General features: G+C 58.7%; 7 protein-coding genes across 7 annotated transcripts; 3 read left to right on the forward strand and 4 right to left on the reverse strand.

Moving 5' to 3' along the window:
* Window positions 1-107: 107 nt before the first annotated feature.
* On the reverse strand, window positions 108-1,337 carry FA10DRAFT_186650 (putative GCY1-galactose-induced protein of aldo/keto reductase family). Its single transcript, XM_025518349.1, has 3 exons — window positions 1,085-1,337; window positions 696-1,004; window positions 108-616 (listed from the first exon to the last, which is right to left on the reverse strand). The coding sequence occupies exons 1-3, from the start codon at window positions 1,253-1,255 to the stop codon at window positions 116-118; spliced, it is 981 nt and encodes a 326-aa protein (XP_025374691.1). The 5' UTR covers window positions 1,256-1,337; the 3' UTR covers window positions 108-115.
* Window positions 1,338-1,420: 83 nt separating this feature from the next.
* FA10DRAFT_288913 (MFS general substrate transporter) lies at window positions 1,421-3,425 on the reverse strand (the record flags this gene model as incomplete). The annotated part of the gene is made up of 5 exons (XM_025524244.1): window positions 1,421-2,131; window positions 2,197-2,668; window positions 2,738-2,805; window positions 2,909-3,039; window positions 3,110-3,425. 5 exons carry the CDS (start codon window positions 3,423-3,425, stop codon window positions 1,421-1,423), a joined length of 1,698 nt encoding a protein of 565 aa, XP_025374692.1.
* Window positions 3,426-4,069: 644 nt separating this feature from the next.
* Window positions 4,070-5,101, forward strand: FA10DRAFT_304257 (hypothetical protein; the record flags this gene model as incomplete). Its single annotated transcript, XM_025525332.1, has 2 exons — window positions 4,070-4,714; window positions 4,785-5,101. The coding sequence occupies exons 1-2, from the start codon at window positions 4,177-4,179 to the stop codon at window positions 5,099-5,101; spliced, it is 855 nt and encodes a 284-aa protein (XP_025374693.1). The 5' UTR covers window positions 4,070-4,176.
* Window positions 5,102-5,251: 150 nt separating this feature from the next.
* Window positions 5,252-9,783, reverse strand: FA10DRAFT_304258 (hypothetical protein). Its single transcript, XM_025525333.1, has 3 exons — window positions 8,256-9,783; window positions 5,553-8,196; window positions 5,252-5,487 (listed from the first exon to the last, which is right to left on the reverse strand). Exons 1-3 carry the CDS (start codon window positions 9,727-9,729, stop codon window positions 5,295-5,297), a joined length of 4,311 nt encoding a protein of 1,436 aa, XP_025374694.1. The 5' UTR covers window positions 9,730-9,783; the 3' UTR covers window positions 5,252-5,294.
* An 87-nt stretch (window positions 9,784-9,870) lies between these two features.
* Window positions 9,871-11,411, forward strand: FA10DRAFT_186693 (hypothetical protein). Its single transcript, XM_025518350.1, has one exon. The coding sequence runs from the start codon at window positions 10,155-10,157 to the stop codon at window positions 10,971-10,973; it is 819 nt and encodes a 272-aa protein (XP_025374695.1). The 5' UTR covers window positions 9,871-10,154; the 3' UTR covers window positions 10,974-11,411.
* Window positions 11,412-11,665: 254 nt separating this feature from the next.
* FA10DRAFT_288917 (hypothetical protein) lies at window positions 11,666-13,147 on the forward strand (the record flags this gene model as incomplete). Its single annotated transcript, XM_025524245.1, has 2 exons — window positions 11,666-12,009; window positions 12,091-13,147. 2 exons carry the CDS (start codon window positions 11,666-11,668, stop codon window positions 13,145-13,147), a joined length of 1,401 nt encoding a protein of 466 aa, XP_025374696.1.
* Window positions 13,024-17,340, reverse strand: FA10DRAFT_245336 (P-loop containing nucleoside triphosphate hydrolase protein). The gene is made up of 3 exons (XM_025519376.1): window positions 15,051-17,340; window positions 14,103-14,989; window positions 13,024-14,022 (listed from the first exon to the last, which is right to left on the reverse strand). The coding sequence occupies exons 1-3, from the start codon at window positions 16,920-16,922 to the stop codon at window positions 13,242-13,244; spliced, it is 3,540 nt and encodes a 1,179-aa protein (XP_025374697.1). The 5' UTR covers window positions 16,923-17,340; the 3' UTR covers window positions 13,024-13,241.
* Window positions 17,341-17,386: the final 46 nt, after the last annotated feature.

Below are 17,386 nucleotides of genomic sequence, written 5' to 3' on the forward strand. Positions count from 1 at the left end.
TGTCTTTTGTCATTCACTTTTGTCATTGATTCGCAGTCACTCTGAGGATCACGCTGAGGAGACAAGCAGCGCCTTGACCACTACTACTACATGGAAATGACGTTCTATCGCTCGTTCACTCGACGATGCCCGGGACACCAAGCGTCTTGAAGCCGATGTCCCAACCTAGCTGCTTAAGCGTCCAGCCAAAGACGAGGCCCGTCTTCTCGTCGCAAGCCAGCACATTGAGCCTCGTCCGCCTCGTGGGGTCGAGCTTAGAGATGTCGTCGATTCGCTTCATCTCGACGTCCGACAGCTTGATCAGCTCCAGGTTCTCCTTCATCCGTTTCTCATTGGCACTCTTTGGGCATGCCGAGTGACCGTGCTGGACAGCCCAGCTCAGCGCAACTTGGCCGGGCGAGACGTTTTTCTCAGCCGCGATGGCGACAATGTCCTTGTCGGCATGGATGGGCAGGTGCGAGGCCCCAAAGGGCGAGTAGTTTGTGAGGTGAATGCCCTTCTCCCTGCAGTAGGCCTCCAGCTCCAATTCGGGAAGGTACGGGTGGCACTCGACTTGATTTACCGCCGGCACAACCTTAGCTGTCTGGAGCAGCTTTTCCAGGTTCTGGACCGAGAACTATTACCACGGGGAAATTACGCACAGTCAGCTCTCTCTCCTGCCCTCGAGTACTCTCTTCAAACAATTCCCGACTTACATTGGAGACACCAATCGCCTTTGCCTTTCCCGTCTTGAAGCATTTCTCCTCCATTGCAGCCCACGTCTCTTGGAACGTCGGGCCTTTTCCCTTGCCCGTCCCGTCGCCGTAGGCGTCGCCGTTGGAGTCTCTGCCCTGGGGCCAGTGCATGAGGTAGAGATCGACATATGGAGTGTCTAGCTTGTCGAGGGATTCGTCAATGGCTTTTTCGACATTGTCGTGCATCGAAAGCCCAAGCTTGGTGGTGAGGAAGAAGTCGGACCGAGCAACGCCGCTCTCCTTGATGATCTGTCCAATGTCGGCTTCATTCTGGGAGCCAGGATGGATGCTTAGTCCTTTCCCTGAAAAGTGCAAAAGAAGGGTCATGGAGTAGCGGAGAAGTAACATACCTGGTACATGGACGCCGTGTCGAGGTGGCGATAGCCCGCCTGGATGGCGAGTTTCAGGCTTCGCATCAGCTCCTTGTCCGGACCGAGGCCTGGCTGGCCACGCCAGCAGCCCATGCCAACGGAAGGCATCAGCGTGCCCGTGTTGAGCTTGAATGTATGGAGTTTGGCCATGTCGGGATGTTCGGAGATAGAGAGGAAAGTGAGAGGAGGTCCACCATCTGAGGACTACAACCAGAAAGCGAAGAAAACCCAAGTGGAGGGAAGATTTATTAGAAAGAAAGAGTGGTGGAGCTCGTCCAATTCTATATGTGCAAGGTTGAACATGAGGTAAGGTAATTATGATTGAGTAGCCTCTTCTTCTTCGGAAGCCTGAAGGGGCTTATTGCCGACCTCTGGTAGCTTCAGATTCTCCATCATATAGGTGGCCAGGAGCGTAATGAGGGAGGAACAGAGGGCAAAGAAGAAGGCATGCTTGAGACTGACGTCGTACGACCTGATGGCCGCCTTCTGCTGTGCCTTTGCCAGTTGGGGAATGATGCTCGACTGGTGCCGAATCTTTGTGATGAGCTCCTCGGCGCCTGCTCCCTTAATCCGCTTGCGCAGCTCGTGCTTGAGCGAGTTCTGCAGGATGGCGCCGGAGACGGCGACGCCCACGACCTGGCCGGTGGTGCGAAAGAGGTAGGAGACGCCCGTGGCAACGGCAATCTCAGACCGAGGCACCGTGTTGATGAGGGCGAGCAGGGTGCAGGTGAGCACGCTGGCGAAACCAAAGCCCGTGGGAACGACGGCGGCGTACGTGATCCATTCAGGTGTCTTGGGGCTGAGAAGCAGGATCCAGGACATGCTGACGACGATGAGCGCAGCACTGAAGACGTTGTACCTGTGGTAGTAGCCCGTCTTGCGCATATAGAGGCCCGCCATGACGCTGCCGATCGACAGCATAATCGAGTTGGGAATCAGATGCAGGCCCGCCTTGGAAGCAGACTCGAGTCGGACGGCCTGGAGGACCAACGGGTAATTGTAGAGAAAGGCAAAGTTGGTGATCGACTGTTTGGGGGAACAGTACGTCAGCGATCCACATAGCTTTCCCAAGTTCTTTCCTTGTGACTCACCTGAGTCAAGTTGCAGATGGCAACAGCAGCGCCGGTGCGCGAAGTGAGAAGTTTCATGGGCAGAATCGGGCTACGCGCCACCTTTGTCTCGACAAAGACAAAGAGCACACCGCTGACGGTGCCGAAGACGAGACCGCCCCACACGATTGGCTCGTCGATGGTTCGATCGTCGGCTGACATCGAAGAGAGGCTAAAGAGGATCGAGCCAACGAAGCCGACAAGCGTCAAAGAACCAATGACGTCGATCGTCTTGAGCTTTTCAAAGATGCTTGGTTCTTCCTCGGCCTCGCGGTCGAGCATCTGGCCGTCTGGTTTGATCTTTGGGCCCATGGGGATGATAAAGAGGCAGAGCGCGAGCGAGAGGATCAGAAAGGGCATCTGAACCAGGAATGCGTTTCGCCAGCCCCAGGTATCGTTGAGGAGGCCGCCCATGGGCCCACCCAGGCCTGCACCGAGGCCATAGATGATGTTGCTGTTTGAACAGGGTGCATTCAATTTCCCGGCATCTCATTGATAGTGCCGCATCGGAGCTGGGACTCACGTCAAGCCCTGATAGAGTCCGCGGTTGCGCAGAGGAATAATGTCGGAGAGAATGGTACTCGTGCAAGTCTGAACAGCGCATATTGAATTTAGCATGCCGGGTCGGAGCAGAGCAAATCGGAGCAGAACGGAGCAGCAGCAGCAGTAGCAGCAGCAGACAAGGGCTACTCACAGTAAGGCCGCCTCCGCCGGCTCCCGCGATGGCTCTCGCAGCAATGAGGATCTCCATGCTGGGTGCAAGGCCGCAGAGGAGGTTGCCGGCGCTGAAAAAGGACAGGGCAAGGAGCATGGCATACTTGCGTCCTATCGAATCAAGCTCTCAGCATCAGTCTCATGGTGCAGTGTGTAATCAACAGAAGCCGTCAAAGCGCACCCATAATGTCGCACAGCCTGCCGTAGATGGGCGTGAAGCAGCAGACGGAGAGGAGATAGCTGGAGCCCAGCCATGCAGCCTGCTCGGACCGGTTGAAGGACGACGAGACGGATCCCACGAGGGTGGCGACGATTGTTGAGTCGAGCGAGGCGACAAAGACGGGGACCCAGATGGCGACGCAGATGGGGGCCAGGCGTGAGAGGGGCGGCATGGCAATATCGCGCCCCTGTTCGCCGCCACTGCCGTCGCCATTGTCCGAGCGACGCAGGAGCGGCGTGCGCTCCGTCGCCTCACCTCCGCTACTCCCTGCGCTCATCGATCCGCGGTCTCTTCCTGTCGATGGTCAGACAGGGCTCGCAAGCGGACTTGCTCTTGCTCGAGTGAAGCTAGCCGCAGGCGGTCTGATAATGCGAGAAGAGAGAGAACGAAAAGTTCAAAGCGCGCTTTAGGCTAAGTCTAAGCTCCGAGCCGTAGGCGCCGCCGCCTCGGACCTGGCCGTGGGCGCAACGCGATTGAATTTCTTCTCCAGCTTCTCTTTCTCTTTCTCCTTCCTCTTCTTCTTCTTTCTTCTTTTCTTCCACTTCCTCCTTCCTCCTCAACCTAACTCAGGTCGTCATATAACACCTCTCACTCTGAACAAGGGTGGTCGGTGCTGATGATGAAGAAGAACTCTGGACGACGCTGAAGAGAGCGAGTGCCTGCTTTAATGCCGCAATCATCTCACGGTCCATACTACCCCAGTTCCTGGCTAGTTCATCTTCTCTCTCCCATCCCAAATCTCACTTGACCTGGGCGTGCACTGAGCGCGGTGTGTGTGTGTGTGTGTGTGTGTGTGTGTGTGTGTGTGTGGCCGTCCGCTTTTACCCACGGGCGAATGTTTAGACTGGGTTCAGAGGGCTGGCGTCGTGCGTGTATAAGAGGCGCACATCTTACATACGGTCCCTGGTCCTCGTACGTCCACTTTCTTCTTCCTCCGAGCCCTCTCGCTCTAGTCCACCGCCTCTCTCCAGATCGCCAAGGAGCACCAGAGTCACATAAGGCCCGTTGCATCATTTTTCTCCATCACCATGACCATAGCTTCTCCCGCTCTGACGAGCTGCCTTGCCACTTGCCGCCGCCTCGAAAATGCCACGGCTCTGAAGCACCGCAGCCCCTCAACGCAGCCCCTCTTGCGTTCGGCTACTGAGGCAGATCTGCCCTCGATGGGCCGCATCCTCCTCTCTGTCTTCCTCGATTCGATGGCGCCCCTCTTTGGCCTCGACCGCAGTCCGATGTACGAAGCCTTTCGTCAGGCCCAGATACGCCGCCTGTTCGCACGGTGCCAGCTGCAGCCTGCCAGCACCAAGATTGTCGTCGCCACCGATGGAGACGGCGACAAGCAAGGAGGTGCAGGCAACGTCTTGGGCTTTGTGGTGTGGATCCTCGACGTCACCCCGCGCGAAACGTCGTCGTCCTCTGATGACCACGAAGAGAGCAACACGGTCAAGAAGTCGCTCCCACCCCTCCCGCCTTTTCCACCCGGCCAGGGTGCGGCGCTGTACCAGGCCTTTGGCGACGCTATGTCGGCGGTGCAAAGGACGAAGATGGGCGACCGGCCCCGCTGCTGTGAGTGTTGTCCTTCTCTCGCCCTGAAGGCCCGAGCGGAGTAGATGACCCCTACGACGTCCACATCCAGATCTCAAGTATCTCTGCGTGGATCCCACGTCGCAGCGCAGGGGCGTTGGCACCACACTCATGAGCCACGTATGTGCCGATGCCGAAAAGGCCGGGCTGCCCATCTACCTCGAGGCGGCGCCCACCGTCTCGGCTGGGCCCTTCTACAAGAAGTTCGGCTTCGAGGATCTCGGCGTCTTTGACGCGTGCGAAGTCCCTCTCGATCTGTCGTCGGTCAAGGGAGACGAGCAAGGCGAAAGCAAATGCCAAGAGACGATGACGATGCAGCTCTTCGCCATGAAGCTCGAGACGCAGGTGGTCCGTCGCGACGAGGTGTAGGGGGCTGGTTTAGCAACGTGCCCTGGCACTCTATTGCCTTTTCCCCATCCATATTCGACATGCTATCATTTTTCTTCTCCATACGAAGATGGGCACCTGCCCGTTCTATAGACGCCCATTCCTGTCTCACACAAGCTTCTGAAATGACAAGTCTGAAAATTTTTAGAAGATGCTTGCACAAAGGCTGATACAACTACAACATGCCCCAATGGCCCCTCAACGAGGCAATGTCCCTCAGGATCTGGTCGGCCCCTCCCTTGAGATCGGGCACCGTGCTCGCCAGCTCCTCCATCCGGGCCCTTGGTAGCTTGGTAAAGGCCTCGAGCAGCGTGCCGTCGAGGATGCCCTTCGTGAGCGGCCTCGAAACAAAGTCATTCCGCACCGTGCTGAAGCAGAGAAATGATCGAGGTGAGCGAACGGGCAAGAAAAGGGGAAAGGAAGTCAAACTCACCGGAAAGCACGAGGATTGAGACCGGCCGTATGCTGGACGTTGCGGACCATCTGACCCTGCAGCACAGTCAGACGCCTCGACACAGCTTCCTCGACGGGCACCACCATCTCGACGGCGCCGTTCCTCATGCCTAGGACAATTTCCGACGTGGTCGAAAGCCCATCGTCGGCGGTGTCGCCAGGCACAACAAAGGAGCACGTCGCCTCGCTTGCAAGGCCGTACTCTGTACACAACAGCAGCTTCTGGCCCCCGTGCGTCGAGGGCACCGACGGTGCATAGTCCAACAGCCTCAGCACGCCCTCTAACGTCGTTGTGACGATGGCAAATGCTGACGTCCTCGCCTCATCGCTGTCCGAACCCGATGCTGAGCCTCTTAGCAAGAAGTTGCCCGTCGTTGCATACAGCTCGTCTTGGTCTTTTGCGACAACGACGAGTCTGAAGGGCTCTTCCTGGAATGCAACAAGCCACACGTTGCGCTGCACGTCCGTCAGGAGGCAGAAGTTCTTGAGACGCCGCAAAGAGGTGCAGTGGAAGGGCGTGTCGAGGAAGGCGACGGTGACGAGCCACTCGTCGTTTTCGAGACTCCTGACAAACAGCTTCAAGCCCATGACAACGACGAGGTAGCCGTTCATGTCCGTCACAGCCGTGATCGGTCCCTTGGCGTCGTCCTTGGCAAGAAGCTTGAGCCTGTAGCGAGCGGCAGGATCCTCGGCGCTCGTCACAACCTCGACAATGTCGAATACGTATGTCGCTCCCTTCGCAGGACGATCCTCGCCATGCGAGATCATCGTGCCCACTGCGATAAAGTCTCTAAGGCCCGAGACGGTGGTCATGCTTCGGAGCGTGACGAGCTCAACAGAGCACACGACCTCACACTGCTCAAACTCGTACCCGTCAATGGGCTCGTCGGAGCCGGAAGCAAAGAGCTCCAGGGTGCTCCTCGGCGCCTTTGCCGGTGATGGGTCCATCGATGGATCCTCGATAGCGGCGCCGCTCTCTGGATCGAAGAGAACGAAGTCCTGCTCAAGGACAGAGGCGGCCACGAGCGTCTTTGTGAACGGGTGAGGCGCAGCATTCGTGTATGTCCGTCCCGTCTGGAGTCGACGATGTGCGATGGGCAGCGTGTAGTCGAGATCGGGAAGTTGAGCGAGGCCGACCATGCCATACTGTGAGTAGACAAATGTGGTGGGCACTGCTTGTTCGTAAGCCGTGACGTCGCACGCATCGATGGGCGAGACGGCGCATTCGAAAAAGTTGAGGGGACCAAGCGGCGTCCGCATTAGCCAGCCAGGATTCAGACCTCCGACGAAGACGCAGGCGCGGCGATCCTGGTGAACAAAGGCGCGCAACGAGGGCCGAATGCCCGAGGCAACTTCACCGTTGGGCGGGCGCAGAACGCTGAGGCCAGCGGGGTCCAGATGCCAAGCAAAGACCTTGACAAAGCTCAGATTGAGATCCTCATTGCCATGCCCAGCGTTGGCCTCGTACACGCTCATAAGGCCGTTGTCATAAACCACGACGATGTGGAGAAGATCGCCGATGTGCGAGACGAAGACCTGGCCAATATCCATCGCCGTGCCACCTTCTTCGACTGTGCCCTCAACGAGATCCAATCGGGACGGCGAGGGATACAGGGAATTGGAGCGCCAGGCACACTGCGAGACCGAGGCGAGGTCGTGGAGCTGCACCGAGCCGCGACTCGAGACGAGAGCGAGCCAGAGTGAGAGCTTGTTCTCTTCGACAAGCCCATTTGCGACAGGTTTCGCTAGCGCCTCTTCGATTTCCTCGTCGCCATAATCTATCTCCTCGTCCTCATCCATCGCTCGCGAGGGCTTTGCCCTGGCCTCGTGACCATTGGCGCTCTTTTTTCCGCTCTCTGGTCTCTTTTGCAGTATCCCGTACCTATCTTCAAAGATGTTGGCAGACATGAACCTGCCCTGGCTCAAGTTTTCGCCCAACTCAACCTCTTCCAGTGATGTATTATCGCACCTGAACAGCTTCAGCGAGCCATCACTGCGAAGTAGAGCCGCAAAGGGGGCCTGCAGCGTGGCCTGATAGACTTCCAGGCCATCTTCTGCTTGCTGTCGCTTGCCCTTCCCCTTCTTCGGTGCCGAATCGCAGATGACCTGTCCATCGTCGTCCACAAGCTGCAAGCCCTGGGAAGTTGCGCGGAGGACCCGCAGACCTTCTGCCTTGGTGCCTAGAGAACAGGCTGCCAGAGTCCGACCATCGAGATGCACGCTCGACGCCACGGTGCAGTCGTCGAGCTTCACCGAGCAAATCTCGCTTCTTTTGTCGTACGAAACGAGAATCGTCATCTGTCCCTGGGCAGCGTCGCTGTCAAGGTGCCAGAGTCCGCAACTGGCAGTCAGGGGAAGCCTCCGTCTCTTGCGCGGAACCACCTTGGGCTCGAGAAGCGCTACACCTCCCTCTCTGCCACCTCCCACGCAGGCTGCCGTCTGAGGAACGCCGCTGTCGCCATCGATGCTCTCTTCGGCGCTGACCATTGGTGTAAAGGAGTGGAGAGGTCCCATGGCCGGCAGCGAGGCCACAGCCTCGATCTCCCAGTCGAGTCTGGATCTTGAGAACTCTCCTCCAGATCCCCCATTCGATGAGGCGGGCATGGCCGAATCGCCGTACAGATCTGAGTCGGACGCATGTCAGAAAAGGCTCGCTCTAATTGTCAGGGGCGGTCTCACTCACCATCGTCGAGGTCCATGTCTGCGTCTTCTTCGATTTTTCCGTTGCTTCCCTGCTGTGCCTCTGAGGCCTGGCCAGGCCCTGCGGTCACCCTCTTCTGCCGCACCCTGAGAAGCTCGGACCGACCCAGCATGCTTCCAGCGAACAAAAGGTCCGACTCTGGCAGCATTGTCGCAAGAGCAGGCTGTACCGTCTCTGCGCGCTTCTCCAAGCCCAAGCCTGACAGCGTTCTTCCGTCCAGCTCACAGTGGACAGAGTACACGTCGCCATCCTCGAGAAACAGCAGCGCCGAGGTCGACTTGTCTGGATCCGGGAAGAGGAGGTGCGAATTGGCGAGGTTGAGTTGCTCTCCTCCTGTGCCATTGGCTTGTTCCACCTTGCCAGCTGATGATCTCCACCTCGGAAGATTTAGTTTGCTCGTCTGCTCGTGCCATCCATTCACGGCCAGCCCCACGACGCGACCGCCCTGGTCGACGTGAAAGATAGCCGAGGTCGTCACGACAAAGACACCACCACCGATGCTGGCGGGACAGGCGTGGATGTAGAGGCAGTCAAATGGGAGTGAGTCTCTGGTGCTAATGACACTGTGCGAGCTTGTGGTGGATGAAGGTGCCGAGGCGAGGTCGAGGGTGACGAGGTGAAGCGAGCAGGTGTCGAGGTGTTCGGACAGGCGGCCCGTCCAAGTCGCCTCGCGCTCGAAGAGAATGGCCACCGTCGGTCTCTGGAAATTGGGAAGAAAAACGACGTCCTTGACATTTTTGACGTCTTCGTCGGCCTCTTGCAACGAGAGAAGAAAGGAAGGCGCATAGGGTAGCGCATTGTCCAGCGACAAGGTCCCATTAGCCTGACGTTCGGCCAATTCGAGCATTTCGTCGAGTTCAGCTGCTGTGTCGTTGTAAAAGGGAAGAAGAGCGAGCGAGTCCTCGGGAAGGAGCAGTGCTGCGCATCGCGAGTCCGGATCGAGAGCGAGGATGGGGAGGAAGTTGGGAGGAAGGCCATCGGCCATTTGTGGGGCACGCTCGTACGTGTGTATCGAGACGGTGATAAGGTCTGCATCTGCCTCTGACCATTGCATAAGGGCCATCTTTGCGTCACGAAAGGAGACGACGAGGGTGTCTCGGTCCCGCTCCGATGACGACGACGACGAGGGGTCCGACGACGAAGAGCTTGGAGATCCAATGGCACATTTGCCCAAGCCCGTCACGACACCAAAGAGACGATGGGTCCGAAGGAGGTAGATCTGCACATCTTCTGCATCTAGTCGTCGTCTAACCTCGTACACGGAAAGGACATCATCCCTGGCGGTCACGACATGCGCGACGAGCTGGCCACGGTGAGCGTAGCTGTCTGGCACGATGCGATTCGATGACGTTGATGCCCTCGTCGAGGAGGTGTTGTATGGCATCAAGTGCAGGGCAACGGCAAACGCCGCCCCGCTTGGCGACATCACCTGAGCATGGTAAGCCGAGAGCACCATCTTCTTGGTCGCCTGGTCCCTCTCCTCCTCAAGGCCAAACGTGAAGAAGTGCCGTCTTCACGAAAATAGAGAGAGAGAGAGAGGCGTCGAGCTTCTTGTTCGGGTCACGTGAACATACAACACGCACGGCCCACTCACACCACCCTTCCTCCCTTTTGGTCCACCCTTGCTGCTGACTGATCGATTTGCTCATCTACCATCACAGGACTCGAAGTGAAAGACGTCAACGCTCCCTTCTACTGATGACAATGGCTTCTGACTTGGCTGCAGCCATGGCGACGGTCGGTTGGAATGGCCCGGCACGTTGAACAAGTAGGGGCTTGCTGCGCACGTGGAGATGGAACTAGTGGAGGCTTCTATGCTTGGCACCGAGACACTGCCTCATCCCCTTTCACACCACCTCCTTCCACGACAACAAGACAATCATGGGACTCCTCGATAAGCTCGCTGCAAAGGCGCAAGGCAGCGGACGGCCACAGAGCGGTCAGTATGGAGGCCAGTATGGAGGCAGCGGTGGCAGCGGTGGCTACGGTGGCAGCGGCGGGTATGCTGGTGGCTTTCCCCAACCCGGTGGGGGCGGATACGGCCAGCCATCGCCACAGCCCCAGTATGGCGGTACCTCGCCGACCCCTTCTTCGGGAGCAGCAGGCGACAGCAAGGGCGACGACAGGCCGCTTCCGGAGGGCTGGGTCAAGCAGTGGGACAGCAACTACAACCGGTATTTCTACGTCGACACGCGGGCCAATCCGCCTCGGTCGATCTGGGTCCACCCACACGACGAAGAGGGCGGCAACAGCAAGCAGGGAGGACCATCTGGCAGCTTTGCTCCACCCTCTGGTCCTCCTCCGCCTCAGCAGCAGCAAGGCTACGGCGGCCAGATGCCCTACCAGCAACAGCCCTACATGCAGCAGCAGCAGCAGCCATACATGCAGCAGCAACCGTACATGCAGCAGCAGCCTTACATGCAGCAGCAGCCAATGATGGCCCAGAGCGGCGGCCGCTTCGGTGGTCTGGGAGGCGGCGGTCTCGGCGGTGGGCGCCTGGGCGGTGGAAGGATGGGTGGCATGGGTGGCATGGGCATGGGCGGCATGGCCCTGGGCGCGGGTGCCGGTCTCCTCGGCGGCGCCCTCATCGCCAACGAGTTTGACGACATGCAGGATGACGCCTACAGAGATGGCTACGACGATGGTCAGAACAACGATGGCGGCGGAGGCGACTTTGGCGGCGGTGATGACGTAAGTTGAATGCTTGCACGGTGCCTACGACTTTAATATGCCTAACCATGCTTCTCTTTCCTCGTGCACAGATGGGTGGCGGCGACTTCTAGAGCCTGTCTCTTTGTTCCAAGCTTCCCTTGTCCATCCGTTTCTCTTTTCTCTCTGAGCCCTTAAGGTGGTGACCGGACGCCTTCGTTCTCATGCAAGCAAATTTAGACCTTTACGTTTGGACGTGTCCATTGAGCATGAGTCAGGCTCCTCTCCTCTCCGCGCTCCATCTCCATGTCCTCCAGCCTTCCTCTCTGCGCTGCGATACATTCACGCACCATCCCGCCAAGTTCAGATTTCTTTTGGTGCAATGCAATGTGTACCTCATCGTCCGACTAATGCCGTCATTTAGCACCACATCTCGGTCTTAGTCTTGATTGCAAGGGCGAACCCGTTCGGCGAATGAAAGCAAGCGACTAAGCCGGCGTGGACCCGGCTGGGACATTGGCCGTTAGCGCAAGCTTTAAATTAAAACCCCCAAAGCCACCCTTCTCCACAAAAAGAAGAGGGAAATGCTCAGAGCATCGACGGTGGGGACCATGACCTTCCACAGATCGTACAGCCTCTTTGCCGTCCCTCTTCGAGCAGCAACAACAGCACCGAGAAAGACTAGATTGCTGTGCTTGCCCATCGCCGCTTCAAGGATTGCTGCCTCGTCTTCCATACGCACCATGTCGAGCTCGACGTCATCCGAGACGCAGCAGCTGCTCCACAATGTGCACGAGCTGCGCGAGGCCGATTTGCCCGAGCAGGTCTGGCTCCGCACCGAGGAGCTCTTTCTCGACTGGCTCGCTTCGGCCATGGCGTCGTGCCATACGCACCCGATCCCGGCATTTGCGCGCCTGATGCAGCAGATGGGCCCCCACAACGGTCGCTCACAGCTGCTCGCGCTGCCTGATGTCGGCGGTGGCAACACATCCACGAGCGCATACTGGGCCGCATGGCTCAACGGTGCTGCCTCGCACACGCTCGAGCAGGACGATCTGCACAACTCATCAGTCATGCACCCCGCGACGTGAGTATAGGAGTGACTGGCTGGCTGCATGGTTGGTCATCAATTTGCTGAAAGAGAAGAGGGTGCCGTGTTGTGGACCAGCGTCATCTTCCCTGCAGCGCTCTCTGCCGCTCAGGACGCTGGTCTGTCGGGCCGGGCGATGCTCCTGTCGAGCATTGCGGGATACGAGGCAGGCATACGGCTCGCTGAGTCGCTCGGCCGGTCCCATTACCGCACCTTCCACACGACGTCGACCGTGGGCACCGTTGCCGCTGGCCTCGCCGTCGCCAAGCTCCTCAACCTCGACATGGCCGGACTCACGTCGGCCCTCGGATCCAGCGGCACCCAGGCCAGCGGGCTCTGGGAGTTCCTGCGGACGGGCGCAGGCGAGTCGAAGCAGCTGCACTGCGCCCATGCTGCCTCCACGGGCCTCCTCTCGGCCTACCTCGCCCGCGATGGCGTGAGGGGCGCCGACGACATTGTCCAAGGGCCCCAGGGCCTCATGGTCGGCATGGCAAAGGATGACACCGATGCGGCCAAGCTTGCCGTACCGTTTGGACAGCCGCGCTGGGCGCTCCTCGAGACAAGCTTCAAGTGGCACGCCTGCTGCCGCCACACGCACCCCTCTGCCGACGCCCTCCTCGACGCCCTCACAAAGGTCGACCGCGCCAACATCAAGCGCGTCACAGCTAAGGTCCACCAGGCCGCCCTCGACGTCCTGGGCCCCGTCGATGCGCTCGAGCAGGGCCCACAGTCGATCCACGCGGCCAAGTTCAGCATGAAGTCGACGTTGGCCCTCATCGCATGCAAGGGCGCCGCGGCCCTGTCGGACTTTGAGACGTATGCACTCAAAGACCCAGAGGTGCTCGCCTTCCGTGACAAGGTCCACATGGAGCTCGACAAGGAGGTCGACAACGCCTACCCCGCTCGCTGGCTCGGCCGCGTCGACGTCGAGCTCAGCGACGGCACCGTCGTCCATGGCAGGTGCGACGAGCCAAAGGGCGATCCGGGCAACACCCTCTCGAGAGAGGAGCTCGAGGAGAAGTTCAAAAGACTCGTCAACGTCCACGCGGGCAGAAAGGACGTCGATGCAGACCGCATCATCCAGTGGTGCTGGTCTCTGAGAGATCAAAAGGACTCAAGAGTGCCTTTGCCATAAGGGCATATATTAGGCCTCACTGTGTGTGTTTGCCATTGCCTGGTTTCTTCTAGCATACAACAATGCGAGCATTGCCGTTTGACTGTTCTGCCAGTCAGTCGTCCTCGAGAAGCGTAGAGGCTGCCATGCGGCCAGCCAGCAGCGCCGTATCGCCGGCGGCAGAAGATGGATCATTTGCCCTCGCCGCGTACTCCAGCGCGCTGATCTGACCGCCTCCATTGACCTCGTCTGAGCCTGCTTCGATGCCCAGCTTCTCCGGCGGCTGGCCCCTAAAGGTGTTCGTCCTGACTGCGTGCTCCAGCAAGCTCCTCCAGTAGGGGTCCCTCATCAGCAACGACGCGTTCCCCACGACGATGAGTAGCTCCTTTGCCCTGCTGATGGCCACGCACAGCCTCTTTCTCTCAAACAGCAGGCCCATCGACCTGGCCGCGTCGACTCGGAGGAACCGCGCCGAGGTCCTCACCGTCGACAGAATCGTCACCAGGTGCTCTGCGCCTTGGAACACCTCGACGTGGCCCACATTAACAGCGGCCAACTCGCGTTTCCGAAGAGCCAACCGAATGCGCCACACCTGCTCGCGGTACGGCGTAATGACGGCAATGTCCTTGGCGCCCACGATCCGCGTACCCTTTTTGTCACCCGTGGTGGTGGATGACCGTCCAGTGAGGCTCTCGACGAGCTCCACGACGCGGTCGATCTCCATGTTGTTGTAGAAGCTGGCACCTTCGTCGACCCATGCGTCCTGACCCTCGACGTTATCGAATAGAAGAGGACAGTCTTTGTTTGGAAGGAGCGGCCACAAAGACGTCTGTAGAGTGGGCAATGGCCCACACGGCAGTAGTGCATCGTCGTAGAAGAGATTCGAAACGACATGCCTGCCAAATGCCTCCCAGTGTCAGCTCATCCTGTCAAGTTACGAGTTGAGGCGACAGTTTCCAAGTCTTCCTTCACTCACAGCAGTGCTGGGTTTCTCGCTCGGTAATTTCGAACTAGGTGTGCAGCCGTCGAATTTCCTCCGTCGACTACCCTGCCCACAATGCCATCGACGCCGGGCCCAAAGTTGCCGGCCATTAGGGCCTCCCTGCCCTGTTTCCTGAGCCTCTTGAGCTCGTCCTTGTACACGCTCCGCTCGCTCAATCGCTCCAGAAGCGAGACGTCCAGACCGGCATTCCTCGCTGCGTTGGACTGGATCTGTGCACCAAGCTGATTGCAGTCGCCGCACAGCACCACCGTGGGGGGAGGAAGGGCCTTGTCGGTAAAGGGAGAAGGCACAACGCAGAGGAGCGCACTCGAGAGGTCTGCCTCGGTCGCCTGTCCCGCTTCATCGATGATGAGGTGCGTCCAGTGATTCCTTGGCCGAGGAACAACGCCACCCTGCCTGAAACTCGACACGACGCAGTTATGCAGCCTGCCCAAGTCAACATTAGAGGCTCCTCTTGTACGATGGAGCAGCGGCACGTCGTGCGTCGCCATGACGACGACGCGCATGCCCATGAGCTTCTTCCACGGCGGCAGGCCAAATGCAGCCGCGTTGTCATCCTCTCCATCCTTTTGCTCCTCGATGCAGCAGAACAACAGGAGCCTCTCGGGCACCTCGGCAAACGTCCTGGTCGGATCGTTGAGTCGCACCATCTGGCCAGGCCCAAAGTGTGCAGCCAGTCGGAGGGCCAACGTGTCGGCAGCCGTGTTGCTGGGCGCAGCGAGAAGCACCGTGGCGTCTTGGTCATTTCGGACGATTTGCAGCGTCGCTTCCACCAGTGTCTTTGTCTTGCCTGTACCCGGTGGCCCCGCGACGAGGTAGGGAATGCGGTGGGAGCGCATTGCAATGTCGAACACAGCTCCCTTTAGCTTTCCTCTGTCAGCTCGCGATATACGAAACCAGAGCGAGACACTTGTGGCTCACCTTCTGCTCTGCATTCAGACTTCCATCCACCCAGTCAAGGTCCTCGCGCTTCCATCCCTCGCCCTCTCTCCCTGTGTCCAGGTGGTGGGCTGTCGGGAAAATCCAGCGCTTGAGGATGTTGGCCGGCCTAGACTTGCGCTTCAGCAGCTTGCCAAGCCTAGCGACATCCTGTACTACCTCTGTCGTGTTGCGTTGCAGGCTCATGAAAAGCACATTGAACCTCGCTTGTTCCACAGAGGGAAAGAGGCTCCTCAATTCTCTCGCCAGAGCATCGCACCGCAGGATGACGGTACCCTCTACCCTGCGCACGACGTGGACACGAGCCTCAAAGGCCACCTTGAGCCATGAGTCGGACTGCGAGGCCAGCGTTCGGAGCTGCATCAGGTCGCCAGGCATCAGCGCAGGGTAGTCTTCACGGACGCCGGGTAAGTCAAGAATGTAGAGATTTGACGAGCTCCATGGACTGTCGCCGTGAGCGTTTCCCGGCGGGTGGTAGACACGGAGCTTGACGCTAAAGAGTGTCTGTTTGGCGAGTTCCCTTCCTCTATGATCGACCTCGAGCCGCTCGAGAATGTCAAACCTCTCCGCATACGACTCTGGTTCCAGTGGGGGTATCGGCTCCGAAGGGGAGGGACATTCAGCTACCAATTGCGCTGTAGAGGCCAGCCCCGCCGAGAGAAGAGGTTCACCGTCGCCATGAGCCTGCTGCGACACGGCACCCACAGAGGCATGAGCCGTATCGTTGGCAGGTGCTTCGTCGACAAGAGGACCCTCGGGCTCCAATTCGCCTCCGAGCGCTTGTTCAGCTGCATCGTCCTTTCCCGATGCGAGCCAGGAAGAATCTGCTCTTTCCAGCGGCGGGTCTTCAGCGAGTGCGGCCTCTTCGTCGTCAATTTTCATTTCTTCATCCTCGTCCGCTTCGCTCCAATAGAGGCTTGGAGGTAGAAACTCCGACGAATAGGCCTGGAAATCGATGGGGAGTCTCTCTGGTAGAGGGTGCAATGTAAACAGTCGGTCCTCGTTGACCTGTTGGAGCCAGGACGGCGTGTAGATGGGCGCATATCGATCGAGGCCTGGTGTGAGGAGCTGATCTTCATTTGCGACACGCTCCTGGCTCGACGACTTGCGCAGCGTCGTGGGCGGTGATGAATGGGTCTCGGTCAGATCTGGGCTCTGCTGACCCAGGGAAGACGAGTCCAATAGGATGCTTTGGTGTCCATTAGAGGAAGAGTTCGAGCGCATTGCTGTGGCATTCGCTATCGTCAGGTCATGGCCTTGAGCTCGACCATTGTCGTTGCCACTGTCGAGATGTGCTTCTTTTCCGATGCTAACGCTGCCTCCCGACATCGACGGGGGTATTTGGGGTCCAACAGGCCACCCAGTTGCGCTTCGTTGAACAAGGCCGGGAGGAACAGGAGGGGCTTCGTGAGGTCTCGGCGCTGCCATCTGGGGTCGATTACCGGGGCGAGGACGATAATGTCCAAGGCCTGGTGGAGGCATGCCGGTCGGTACCGATCGGGCCGGCGCGGCCATTGCGTGCGGATTCGGTGGCAGCACTGGCGGCCTCGGAGGAGGTGTCAGCACCCAAGCTCCTGGCTGTTGTTGTTGTTGTTGTTGTTGTTGTTGCTGCCAACCAGAGGCCATCTGATATGCTTGCTGCTGTGGCAAGCTTGTAAACATGACTCTGTTGTGCCCCATCGGTGTTGGCCTGCCAAACATCACTGGTACCGGTCGAGGGCCTTCGAGCGAAGAGGGTTGGATAGTCTCCCCTAAAGCCTTGTAGTTGCCGCTTCGGTACTGGCTGTTGGCGACTGGCTTGGGCATCGCCGAAGCGGGCAACGAGGGCCATTCCGTGGGTGATGGGCCGTTCATAGCGATGTATGGTGAAAGGAAGGAGGGGCTGTTTGCTCAGGAAGGAGCGGGCGTCGAAAGATAAAGTGGCTGGCCTCGCGTGAGGCGTTCACTCCAAAGCCGGCGTCCAGTGTCCGGCGAACCGTGCGCCTTTTCCGCCCTTTAGCCTAACCTCGTCGTCGCCGCAGTCTTGGTTGCCTGACAGAAAGCATTGAGCAGGCAAATGGTGGCCTTCCTTCAGGAAAACGAGAGAAAGGGAACGAGAAAAGGAGGCCTTGCGTTGTTCGAGGTCCCTTTGTGGAGCAGGCAAGCTCTAAGAAGAAAGCTCAAGACGAAAGCAACACTTTCCACGTGGAGTGGCTGGCAGTTGTCAGTGGCTTCATCTTCTATGGGGTACGAGAAAGGGAAGGCAGGAGAGGACGGAGCTTATGGTCGAGCATTGTCAAGATTGATTGCGACCACGCTGCGATCGTCTTTGAGTTGTT

The sequence above is a fragment of the Acaromyces ingoldii genome (genome assembly GCF_003144295.1).
Source record: "Acaromyces ingoldii strain MCA 4198 unplaced genomic scaffold FA10scaffold_7, whole genome shotgun sequence".
Classification (NCBI taxonomy): domain Eukaryota; kingdom Fungi; phylum Basidiomycota; class Exobasidiomycetes; order Exobasidiales; family Cryptobasidiaceae; genus Acaromyces; species Acaromyces ingoldii.

Coding starts and splice junctions, on each gene's coding strand:
- FA10DRAFT_245336 (XM_025519376.1), bottom strand. CDS start 16,922: ATGAACGGCCCATCACCCACGGAATGGCCCTCGTTGCCCGCTTCGGCG. Junction 14,990..15,050: donor GTCTGAATGCAGAGCAGAAG/GTGAGCCACAAG, acceptor GGAAAGCTAAAG/GGAGCTGTGTTCGACATTGC. Junction 14,023..14,102: donor GCGAGAAACCCAGCACTGCT/GTGAGTGAAGGA, acceptor GGCATTTGGCAG/GCATGTCGTTTCGAATCTCT.
- FA10DRAFT_186693 (XM_025518350.1), top strand. CDS start 10,155: ATGGGACTCCTCGATAAGCTCGCTGCAAAGGCGCAAGGCAGCGGACGG.
- FA10DRAFT_304258 (XM_025525333.1), bottom strand. CDS start 9,729: ATGGTGCTCTCGGCTTACCATGCTCAGGTGATGTCGCCAAGCGGGGCG. Junction 8,197..8,255: donor AGACATGGACCTCGACGATG/GTGAGTGAGACC, acceptor CGTCCGACTCAG/ATCTGTACGGCGATTCGGCC. Junction 5,488..5,552: donor CTCAATCCTCGTGCTTTCCG/GTGAGTTTGACT, acceptor TCTCTGCTTCAG/CACGGTGCGGAATGACTTTG.
- FA10DRAFT_186650 (XM_025518349.1), bottom strand. CDS start 1,255: ATGGCCAAACTCCATACATTCAAGCTCAACACGGGCACGCTGATGCCT. Junction 1,005..1,084: donor ACACGGCGTCCATGTACCAG/GTATGTTACTTC, acceptor CCTGGCTCCCAG/AATGAAGCCGACATTGGACA. Junction 617..695: donor AGGCGATTGGTGTCTCCAAT/GTAAGTCGGGAA, acceptor CCGTGGTAATAG/TTCTCGGTCCAGAACCTGGA.